This window comes from Crocodylus porosus, unplaced genomic scaffold, assembly GCF_001723895.1.
Source record: "Crocodylus porosus isolate Cpor-Errol unplaced genomic scaffold, CroPor_comp1, whole genome shotgun sequence".
Lineage (NCBI taxonomy): Eukaryota > Metazoa > Chordata > Crocodylia > Crocodylidae > Crocodylus > Crocodylus porosus.
In genome coordinates this window covers 20,776,648-20,788,973 of record NW_017728947.1, presented here as the reverse complement: position 1 = coordinate 20,788,973, position 12,326 = coordinate 20,776,648, and the positions used below count along the sequence as shown (strand labels likewise).

At 41.2% G+C, this 12,326-nt stretch overlaps 1 protein-coding gene across 3 annotated transcripts in view; it reads left to right on the top strand.

Annotated features, from left to right (window-relative positions):
* Positions 1–9,436, top strand: part of HIPK3 (homeodomain interacting protein kinase 3) — a 126,219-nt gene extending 116,783 nt beyond the window's left edge. For all 3 annotated transcript variants that reach the window (XM_019551429.1, XM_019551428.1, XM_019551427.1), the window contains exons 14-16: positions 918–1,153; positions 1,465–1,592; positions 5,448–9,436. In XM_019551429.1, coding sequence (XP_019406974.1) covers positions 918–1,153; positions 1,465–1,592; positions 5,448–5,924 — 841 coding nt within the window. In that variant the 3' untranslated portion in view covers positions 5,925–9,436. The remainder of the gene's footprint in view (positions 1–917; positions 1,154–1,464; positions 1,593–5,447) is intronic.
* Positions 9,437–12,326: the final 2,890 nt, after the last annotated feature.

Sequence of the window (12,326 nt, the reverse complement as noted above, 5' to 3'; positions counted from 1 at the left end):
GTGGCCTGTTACAAACTAGTCAGAGGGGACCAGCAGGCATTGGGGGAGTCCCTGTTCCCCCGAGCACTACTAGGAGTGACTAGAAATAACAGTCACAAGCTTGCAGAGGGTAAATTCAGATTAGACATCAGGAGGCGCTACTTCACTGTCAGGGCGGCTAGGATCTGGAACCAACTTCCAAGCGAAATGGTGCTGGCTCCTACCCTGGGGGGTTTTAAAAGGAGGCTTGATGAACACCTTGCCAGGGTCATTTGACCCCAGTACTCTTTCCTGCTGTGGCAGGGGGTCGAACTTGCTGATATACTCAGGTCCCTTCCGACCCTACCAACTATGAAAACAAACAAGTTGGAAACACAGAGCTGATCGACACATAATTGGTAGTTATCGCTAGGTATCCCCCTGTCCTCCTCTGCTTAACTGTGACTATCTTTAGGTTGGATGAAGTCTCTCAAAAGCTCTTCAGGGAGACCCTTTTTTTTCCCCCAAGCATCTCCTCTGCTATTTATGGCACAAAGCATGGGGAGGCCCTTATTTTTTTAATCGGATGGCAATGCATAAACATTTATGTTTGCAGTGAGGATACCATCTAAAAAATAATATGGATTTTAGGAGAGTAATTGGGGCAAGAGTGATGTTCAGTTTGCCATAGGCATCAATTTTTTTTTTTTTAAACAAAGTATTTGCATAAGGACAATTTTATTTCAACTTTTGTTACAATTGTCAGTTAAGGCAGGAACGTGATTCTGGGCTTTTTAGTTCCATGCAATGGCCATGCTTATGTGATTTTAACTTTATACCCTAAGTGTAATCAAAATGTAATTTTTTTGCGTTTGAATTTATTCTTAAACATTTTGAATAAATAATTTGTGATCTTGTATGTGATGGAAGCAATAATGCAAACCTTGTGTTTTTAATAGTATGTCAGATGATGAACAAGAGAGTGGCTGTGATACTGTGGATGGCTCCCCAGCCTCTGATTGTTCAGGACATGACAGCCCATTTGTAGAAAGCAGTTTTGTAGACAACGCCAATCAAAATACGGAAACAAGAGCCTCAGTTAACCCAGAAATCAAACCAGCCGTCTGTACTGTTGTGGTGCCACCAATGAGAATAGAAAACAGATTAAATTTAGATGAGCAGATGGTAAATACAGGTAAACTAGTTTTGTTGGTTTTCTCTTCTATATCAATGACTAAGAGTAGTAATCTGAGCAGTCCTTCCAATGGCTGTGTGTATGAAACACAAAACTAAGCCACTTCTCTTTCTGATTTAATCATGTATTTTTACCTGAATAGTCGGTCCTAAATTAACTTTCAATTTTTTTTAAGTTCATTGTTTTCTTATTTTGTAGTATATGACTGTTGTTGATATTAGTAGCTAAAACAATTGACAGTTTGCCTTTGGACAGTTTAAAAAAATACTTAATATTAAAATAGCAAGTGTGCCCCATTTATATTTTGATAGATGCCACATGCCAGCCTCTTATAAAAGGTCGATCTGCCTTGGGAAAAATAAACCAGCCTTCTGCTATTGGGAACCGTCAGCACAAGCTGACATCAGCATTCCAGCAGCAACATATAAACTTCAGTCAGGTAAGAGATTCATAACCTAAATCTGTTTTGCTATATTGGGGTCTGAGGGCCTGATTCCTAAATATATAGAACACTCATCATTTTAAAGATGCTAAATGGGTTCTCAGCATTTCTGAAAATCAGACTCTTAGTTAAAACGAAAGCCCGAATTCTTTCTTAGTTAAAACGAAAGCCCGAATTCTTTCGAGCTGTTTAAACCCTGGCCATGGACTTCTTTGACTTACTGTACAGGTCAGCCATATCTTTCACTTTTAATAGGCACCTGAATTAACCATCATTTTACAGACTGAATTTTTTAAAGGCAGTGGAAAAACAATGTTGAAAAATTGTTAGTAGAAGGCCTAGCATAAAATCTAATCTACAGTAAAAGCCATGTTATCCAGCACTTCATTACCTGGCATACTGGTTGAAGCAGTAAAAGTGAAACTGGGAGTCCCACTTCTGGTTTCGCCGAGTCCCACTTCGGGCCGTGGCCCAGAGAAAAGCAACCTGCATGGGGCCCTCCTTCCTGTTGCCCAGCACACTGATGCCAGAGACTGAAAGCCTGGTGCACCAGATGTGGTGGGAGGGGCGCTGGCCTGACCAGGCAAAGATGCCTCTCGGGTAACTGGCATATTTGATTATCTAACACCCTCCATTCCCCATGGGTGCCAGATAACAGAGCTTTTGCTCTACTTTACCATTTCCCCCATCCAAATCCTGAAGTATGCATACTCTGGAGTTAGAGACATGGGACTATATTTTTAGCCTTTTCCCCACCTTTTTTGCCCTCACCAGCAGTGCAAAGTAACATGAAACACAGCAGATCTGGTTAGTTGGACATTTTTCTCATCTCAGCAAGCCCAAGAATGATGTAGGTCATGTGTACTTAGTTGCATGGCAGTTTTCCCTTGGTATAGGGAACAAGGCTGGAGAAAAAAGGATTGTGTATGTATGTTTCTGTTCCAGCAGTTCCTCAACTTACCAAAAAGGCCTCTTGTGGCCATGAATACCTAGATGTAATTTAGTACTACCCTCCAACATTGCATCAGGCGCATCTGTGGCCAAGGACCTAACTCACAGTGGAAAACTTTTTACTGTGTTTCAGCACTTTTAAACATTGTACTTTGGGCTATGTCTAAATTAACCTTTTTATTAATATCTAGGCATCTAGAGGAGTAAGACAACAAAACCCTGCATGGTTTCTTTATTTTTATAGAATAGCAGTAAATATTAAGGCAAAATGCAAGCTTGCTATATACAGATGAGGGTCTTATTACTGATTGCTTAGGGTAGTTCAGATTTGAAAAGAACATGCAGTAGGCAGAGTTCCCTCTAAGGTGCACGCGTGCGGGACCGCACACGAGGAAAAGTTTGGCCGTGCGCAAATTTTTTCAGGCTGTGCACCCACCAGGAATGGAGCTGTGTTGCAGTGTGGGACACTTAGTAAAGGTAAGCTCCTCCCCTAGGTGGAAACGAGGGCTGGGATGGGCTCCGCTGGCTCTGGGGAACTGCTCTGCTCCCCTGCATTGCCTAGGGGAGCAAGGACGCATGTGTAGTCAGGGCTCGGGAGTGTAGCACTTCCCAGAGCCTGCAGAGCAGATCCCTGGAGCTGGAGGAGCCTCACTCGGGGCAGGCAGTGGCTCCACCCTGAGGTGAGACAAAGCAGGGATGGAGGCTGGGGCAGGGGCTGGCACGGCCTCTGCTGGCCCCAGGGAACTGCTCCACGGGCTCTGTGAAGTGCTCCACTCTCTAGCCCTGATGCCACATTCCTCCTCACTCCCCAAGGCAATGCAGGAGAGCAGAACAGTTTCCGGGAGCCCCCTCCAGCCCCCAGCAGAGCCTCACTCGGGGCAGGCAGGCTCCAGGCCCACAGGCTCCAGCCCTCTAGCCCCTGCCCCCCAGCCTTCAGCTCCAGCCCCCCAGGCTTCTTCCCCCCAGACCCCGCTGCCTGCCCCTTGGGTGAAGAGTGAGGAGCTTACCTTTTGTGTGTCCCATGCCACACCGAAAGGGGGTGGCAGGACCGAAGCGGCGCACTCACGGACAGCTACTCCTTAGAGGGAACATTGGCAGTAGGTCATATGTTTCATTCTTGTGCATCTTCATGGAGGGACAGATTCAATTCTGTGGAAGCCCTGATAGGATCAGACTTGAACTTTTACCACTCCCAAAAATTGCAATTTCTCATCTCTCTTGACATAGTTTTACTGTATAATTTTATTGTAGTTGTACATATTTTTATTAGTTTTGTTTCTGTGGCTGAAACCCATTATTGCTTGTTTTCTCCAGATCATTTTAATGAGATTAACTGAATATTAGTGTGTTGATATACAGCAGGAATGGGCACTTATTTGGGCCTGTGGGCCATATAAGGAGTTTTGGTGAGCTGTCATGGGCTGGGTCAGCATACTGCCTTGCAGCAGCTCATCAAAACTCCCTAAATAGCCTCATTCCGTCCACCTGGGCCCACACCCTGCCCGAGCGGGTCTGAGCCAGGCTCCGTGGAGACCCCAGGATTGCAGGGTGGTGATAAGCTGGGGCCATGGGCTGGAGCAGAACTGCAATCTGTTCTTTGCATACCTTTGCCCTCAGAACTGACGCCCATCGCAGGGGTGTGCAGTGGGATGGGTGGGCAGAGCCAGGGCTGGGATCATGGGACTGCGCTGTCACCATCTTGTGATCCTGGCTGTGCCTACCCATCCCATTTCCCCAGATCCCAGCCCTGGCCCCATCCTGCCTGAGTGTGGAACAGAGCTTTGTTCTACTTGCCTTGTGCCCCTGGGACAGGTGTCAGTTCTGCAGGCATGCAGTGAGCGGATCATGGCTTTGCCCTGGGCCCATCCACACAGCTACAGCATGTTCCTCTTCCTCTACTCTCCTCCTCCCTCTTCCCCCCCCACCCCAACCCAGACCATCCTCACAGTGTCCTGGCCCCTTCTGCTGCTTATACCAGCTCTTGCCCTGCATGCTGGACGTAGCACCAGGCGGGCACCAGCATCAGCTGTGGATGCTGCCAAAAATCTCCCAGTGGGAATAGCAGTGACTGCCTGGGACTGCAGCTGATGATGCTGATGCAGTAGCCTCAGCTGCAGACCCAGGTAAATACCCTGATCTCCACCCTCAACCCACTGGCTACATCCGCAGATGATGCCAAGTGCCCATCAGGCACTGTTTGCAGTGCGCAGGGCAGGAGCTGGTGTAAGCTGCAGTAAGGGTCAGGACATTCCCAGCACGACCCAGCAGCTGGAGTTGCTGGCTCCCTTCAGGCCAGATATCATGACTTTGTGGCTGCCAGCCTGTGGACTGGATACAATCAGTTGGTGGACTGGGTCTGGCCCGTGGGCTGTATTTTGCCCGCCCTTGCTCTACAGGTTGTAAACTATTATGATGTTTTCATATGGTTGTTATTTTCAACTTTGGTTTGCCTAGTTCTCTCTCATAGATATTTTCCAAGCCGCTTATTTTTCCCTCTAAAATGTCTTTCCTGTTTGTTCTCTTTGCATCTTGTTATGGTGCCCAAACTGAATGCAGCACTCCAATTGATGCCATGCCAGTGTTGGCTCTTGTTCATGTGATGTATGATATTTCTATTAAACCAGCCCAGTGTGGCATTTTTACTTTTATTTGCAAGAGCATTACCATAAGTCTTGTTCTGTTTATCATCTCTTGTAACCTTCAAATTTTCCAACTGTAGAACTGTTCAAATAGCCGGTATTTTCCCCTTTCATTTGTGCATTTGATTCCTCCTATTTTATAATTTTCTTGATTTTTACTTTTTTTTTTTTTCTATTAATTTTAACCCATTTCCCCAGTTTATGAGCCCATACAGTCTTTATACTCAAATGCTAACATTAAGCTATTTCTGTGTGTGGACAGGTTCAGCACTTTGGATCTGGGCCTCAAGAGTGGAATGGAAACTATGGTCATCGAAGACAGCAGGCATACATCCCAGCTAGTGTTGCCAGTCATCCATTTTCCCTTCCACACGGAAGTCCAAATCACACTACAATGCATGCGCATTTATCTGGAAGTACACACCTTGGAGGGCAGCCTGCTATTCTTCCGTATCCACCTACTGCACCACTTAGTACTGCTGCACCTGTAGCCCACCTCTTAGCCTCACCATGTACCTCAAGACCTATACTACAGCATCCAACGTACAGTATATCTCATCCCAGTGGCATAGTTCATCAAGTCCCAGTGGGCATAAATCCTCGTCTTTTACCTTCCCCAACCATTCATCAGACTCAATACAAACCAATTTTCCCACCACATTCTTATTTTGCAGCATCACCTGCTTATACAGGATTTCCATTGAGTCCAACAAAACTCAGCCAGTATCCATTTATGTGAGAATTCAAGTACAGTATGTTGAGGAAGCTCAATGATACAAACATTTGATTTGAGAAGAAACATGGTATTTAATAAATATTAGCCATGGCACAACAAGAAAATTATTTTTTGAATCATGTAGACTTGGGTGCAATTTAAACAACCTTGAGCTTTAAAAAAAACTCACTTTTAATGTGTTTTGCACATTTGGTATAACTTGTCTTTGGTCATGTTATCTTCTTATATAGTAACTCTAGACAGGTGAATTGTGGGAGCAGAAATCTGGTTTTGCTCCTGCTATTTTTTATAAAATTGCCTTCTAACTAGTGCAAGACACGTCTACATTTGGGAAGCCATTCAGTGTACAGATCTAGAGCAACAGATGCACATATGTCAACAGTACAGTGTACAAGTAAATTGTTTGTATTATGTATCTTGGTGTTTAAATGTTGAGTCACTTATCTAAAAAGTTGAGCTGTTGTTCTTCACATTGCATGTGTCTTTTGCATGGGCAAAAACAAATTGCCTAAACATTGCTCTTAAATGTTGTTCTAATAATCTCAGCTGCATTGTAAACCGTTTCCACACATAGTGCCTTAAATATTTGAGGTTGTTAATGTTATTACTTATATATAAATGTTGAGGACTGCAGCACTTAAAATTCAGATCTGCTGATTTTTTTTTTGATAGAGTAATGATCATTTTGGGTTTTGTGTGGTATGATTTTAGTATTGGGTGTTTTTCCTTATCAAAAGGGCAGCATGTTTTGCTGTAGCTGAATTCTGCTGTCTTATTTTTCAGAATGATCTAGCTTCAAGAAAAGAATTTAGTAGTGCTTAAGAGAAGTTGATTCAGTAGCTATTGAGTAGTGACAGACACAATACAGTATTTTATACTGTTAAATGGAACTGCAATACAATCTAAGTAGTTTATTTTCAAAGTGTTTTTGTCTAATTGGATTTAATAACTTGTTTAGAGGTGTAGTAGGCATGACTTTGACTAGATTTCGAAAGAAAAAAGCAAAATGCTCATTGATTCATGATGTGGTTTCATCTTAGCTTGAGCAAACCATGCAGTATTTAATAGTAGCAGAATATTTACTATTGAAGCTTGAAAAGATGCGAGTTCTTTGTGTGCAATTTTCATTTATGCATGGGAGAGATTTTAGCCTTTTTACATTATAGTATTTGTTTTAGCCTGTTTGGGGGTGTTTGCTTATTTAATACATTCCGTCAGGGACGTAAATTACATGCTTTTTGCATTTTTTTCTAGAAAGTGTGTCTTTTTTGTTTTTTGTTATGTTCAAATGAAGTTGCTTTTGCAGCACCAAAGACTTAATCATCCATTTCCTATAAAAGGTAGCTACTTTTTTCATAGACCTCAAGTATACTGTAGTGTAGAGATGGGATTTGAAGAAGGTATTAAACTGAGGCTGTGTTTTAGCTTATGGGCAAGTAATAAATTGTATCATTTATCTTGAATGTATCATAGATAAGCTGCTATATAATGATTGCCACTTCAGATAGCTGTGAAATTAGGTGATTAACTAGTTCTTTCTTAGTCTTCTAATTTCTGTATATGTCTAATTACATGAAATAGAAGCTGGGGTTTTGATTTTTGTTTTGCTTTCATATTTGGAGTGTCGTAACTACTATATTGTAAATGATGGAAGATAACTGCATATGTTATTTTGGGGTGTGTTATTTGCATCAGTATTTTATCTCCATTAACTCTGAGCTCATCACTGCATATAAGTGGATGTATCAATGTAACTTAATTTTTTTATGTTTTCATAATGGCATTGTGTAGACACTTAAGAAGCTGTATCTTGCAGGCTTGACTTAACTTTTTTTTAAACAAAAAATCTGGAATACAATCTCTGCAGCATTGACTGGAACAAGAGTGCAAAGCATTTGAATTTAACTCTGTCAATAAGCTAATAACTGGTAGGCTTTTTCTTTACTACACTAATGCAAGCAGTGTTTTATTTAATGAATGTCTGAGTGAAATAAATGTGCCTACATTTGATTTACTTTTTAAATAATAAAAGCTGAAATCCAACAGTATTAGATCATAAAACCAATACCAGCAGTACATTTTTAATCACACTGAAAATGAAGAAACCTAGTTATTCCCACAAATTTCAGTGTTTTTAGGAATCAACTCTATGCATTTTGTATAAGTATAAATGTATATACAAAGTATCCACTAGAAATTAAGGGTAGCCTGATTAATTTGAAATCTTATATAAAGCCTAAGTATATGGAGTCAAGAAAATACTTAAGTAAATTGGACATACACATTAACACTTCAAACTTTTACTATATGGTCCAACAGATCCTGTCTTATGTTAATTTCTTGGTGTTGGGAATTGAGTTTTCTTGGTGCTTAATCCACTGCAGGCAGTGGATGCACTAGGAACCACCAGCACAAAAGGATTAATTGACTTGTGTATCATGAAAACAAACAATATTGTGTTATCTCTGTTTGGGGCCATTGAAATTGTCATTGCTGAAACGCATTTTATTTTCTTTCCCTGTGCTTAGGAGGAAAAGCTAATATGCTTGTTAAATTGAAACATTTACCTGTATGCCACAATATATAACACACAAAAAATTGCTGTAGTGTGCCCCAAATTAAGCCTGCTGCTCTGATATACTGTATTATTAGAAATGTGTTTGCATTTCAGAAAACAAAGCATTTAGGATTCTACCACGACTAAATTCAGAGTAATGACAACTGGCCCAGATCCTACAGTATGCTCTAAGAAAGTGGACTCTTGCATCTGTGAAGAGCCCAGTTGATGTTACTGTGACTTTGTGTGGGTGCCTGGGGCCATCTGTCTAGAAATGTTTTGAGGATTGCTGAAAAGGTACCCAGCAAAGGAGCATTTATACATTTTATTGTTTTAATGTCTTTTTAAATAAAACACTGCATGAGTACGGAAGTGCATACTTGCATACTACTTTAATTTGCAAATTATTTTTATATGAATTCCTTGTATTCTGTTTTAACTTTAATTCAGGGTGTTTTATTAATCAATTATGCTACTGTATTTACAATTTTTTGGATTAATTAATTTTTAAAGTTTCTGTACTTACTGCTAATTTTAACTTGGTTTGTGTTAAGTAAAAGTTAAATCACACTGCAAGCTGTAGGAAGGTTTGTTTTAGAAATACCCAATGATATAGACTTGATTATTAAGTTTGAACTGTTTCTGTTTAATGATTTGTAGATTTGTGGCTTTTTTTTTTTGCTTTTGATTTCTATGCTACACTAGTTTGCCATGTAGCAATTGCACTGTGCAATATTACAATATGAGGACTGGGAAAAATTTTTATGGATGTAATGTCTCTTACAGTTTGCGATAGTATTTCTCTCTAGTTCTCAGTGATTTAAATGTGACCAAGCCTTCTGTACTTTGTCACAAAAAGCGGGTTTTCCAGGTGACTATTTTGGTGAGTGTCAAAATAAGAATTTATGGTGTATTACTGTCGAGATTCACTTTGAATTAAAATATATATTGCAGCAAAGAAGTTGTTGGTACCTTTTATTTTCATTATTTTTGCCCAAGGCATGGACAATACAACTCCATAGGGCTTTCCAGGTCTTGTAGTCTGATGTAATCACATGACTAAACTTTGTATTAAAAATTTTTCCTTCCAACTACAAAGAGTATTAAAAGCTTGAGAAAGGGCACTGAAGGTAATCGGTACAGTTACAGTACAGGCAGTAACCAGTGATGCCCATATTTTAAGTATACAGCCAGAGAAAATAGCACTGAAGGGTGTGAAAATGTCCAGGCATTTCCAGAGTGTTTAACTCCAAAATTTGTTGTACTGAGTGTTGCCCACCATTACTACCCTAACAGGGGAGTCTGTGTTTGGTGGCAGCAGCAGAGTATAATAAACCTGACATGCACACCTGCTGAAATAGATATGGCTTCTCTGGTAGGGTAGTGGTAGGCATGCCACAAATTAGCCCTATACCCTCTCCAAGTGCCACTTTGATCCTCTTCCTCTGCCTGACCTGGTCCTTTGCTTTCTGCTTCCTTCCCTATCTTCTGCTGTACACTCTTCCCTCCCTAGCTTGCCACATGCTACACAGTTTGCCCATGCCACTTGTGGCATGCATGACACAGGTTGGCCACCCCTATGCTAGGGGATGTATGGAGAGAGAGCCCCAGTTACTATCCATACTTCTGATCTGGGAGAGGGAACAGGACCTCGCACCACTGCTTCTTTGGGATCAGAGAAGGGGCCGCTGACACCACTGCAAGTGTGCTGAGGGGAAGAGGTGGGAGCCCTGGTTGGTCCTATATTGGGTTTGCATACATTTCCAGATAGTGCAGTCCAGCCCCTTTTTAGATCCTGTGTGCTGATCTCTATTGAAAAGTCATAAGTTATTTCTTTAATCATATAACAAATTACGCAGTTTGTATATATGGTGCATGCATCTTACTAAGTACTAGGTAGCATGTTTCTTATGTGTAAGGTGGCAAATTGTCATAACATGAATAAACTAGAACATAATATTAACATACTCAGATACCAAACACTTTACTAAGCTGAATAGTAAGCATGGTTGTATTGATCTCTGATGGTTGGGTATTACTTTTAAATGATATGCTTTTTCTTTCTTGCTTGCTAATCATATCCTGTCTCCATGCCTTCTTCCATTCATAAAGGAGTTCCACACACTTTGCCTTTTTTTGTTCTGCATATTTGACTTTGGAAATACCTAACTAAAGAGAGGAAAGACTGACTGGGCCTTGTGTATGCAGTGTTCTCCCCTGAATTGTCTCTGCTTTCAGCTAATGGTAGCCATAATGCCAGTTGTCCTTACTGGTTTCCCTAGGGTGTGAGAAGACCGACGAAGACTTGCTGGTACATAATTGCCCCCTTAACACACTTGTAGATGAGTATTTGTTTTCAAGTTTAGAAATGAATTCTTCTGCATTTCAACATAAAGGGTTGAATTAAAATGCACATATTTCAGTGTTGAGCCAGAAAAAAAAATCCATTATTGCCAATGGAATTGCTTTGGATTTTACTAATGTACATGAGACTCAACCTCAGTCTCATCATGTTTTTTCTTTTTTATATCAAAACACAGTTGACAACAGTGGGATTTTGTGGGTTCTGAACCTTTTCAGACTCATGGCACCTGTACGGAGCTGTTCTGAATTTGGCGGCACCCCATTTCAAACACTGATTTTGATCTTTTTTTTTGACAGAGAAGGAGTTGATTATTGGTTGTTGCAGGCTGAGGCTGCCTGTGTAATGCCTATGCTGATTCGTTTAGGGATTTATTGTTGAGTCCAGTTCCCTGAATCCTGGCTTCTGACTCCAGCCCTCTACCCAAAAAAGGGAATCCTTCAGAATCTGGCCATGTACAAGCACTACGTGAAAGTCAAAAAGATTTTTTTCCCTTTCTGAATTTCATACTGTGTAGAAGTGTCTTCCGTGACCAAAATCCAACCCAAAAAGACTGAAGCAACAGAAAATGGCCCAAACCTACTACAGTATTCACCTAGCATATTGGTAGAAGCTTTAACCATGCCAAAAGAAAGAAAATTTAGAAATATCTTAAAGTATATAGCCAATGCATGTGTAGTGCCTCTCTCCAAAGTTCAGTTAAAGAGAGGCATAATATTTTTTTTACTCATTTGACTCATTTCTATTTGGTCATGTCAGTAGCAAATGAAAAGACTAGTCAGGATAAAAGCATTGAAATACAAGCGGTCTAGGGAGCTAGACTTAGGAGAAAAACATATTCTTTTGGGCCCTCCAAATCAGTGTAGTAAACTACCATGTTGTTCTGGTGAGCCATGTTTTTGGACATATGAGAGACTCACTGCCTTAACTCATGAAACATCTCCAGACATCATAGAAGGCTGTGTGGCACAGGCTGTGGGAAAGAGCAGCTACCAGTATTCCCTAATCTCATGGAGAAAAGGAAGATGGTTGACCCGTTTGAGATCTGAGGAAGCTCAACTTGATTATCTGCAAAACTACATTCAACATGGTGACCCTAGCCTCCATACTCGCCTCCCTGGAGTCAACAAGCAGGTTTGTGCTTCTCTTCCATATTTCTATTGTACTTACAGTAAAGAAATTCTTTAGATTTATGGTAGGTCAAAGTCATTACTGGTGCAAGGTCCTGCTTGCTGTCTGACCAGTTAACAGCATCCCTAAGTTGGCAGCCAAGTCCTTTTGGTGGTAGCCATTAGGCCTGTGTGAAGCAGCTAGTATTCACTTCAGATTTGGCCGATTCAGGAACCAGTGATTTGATTCAGTGTTTCGAATTGCTGTCCTGAATCAATTCAGCTGAATCTGATTCGGAGATTTGGCCACTGCCAAATTGGCTGACTCTCCAACTTGAACAGGCCCCATCCCCTGCCTGCTCTCCCAGCCCCAGTGT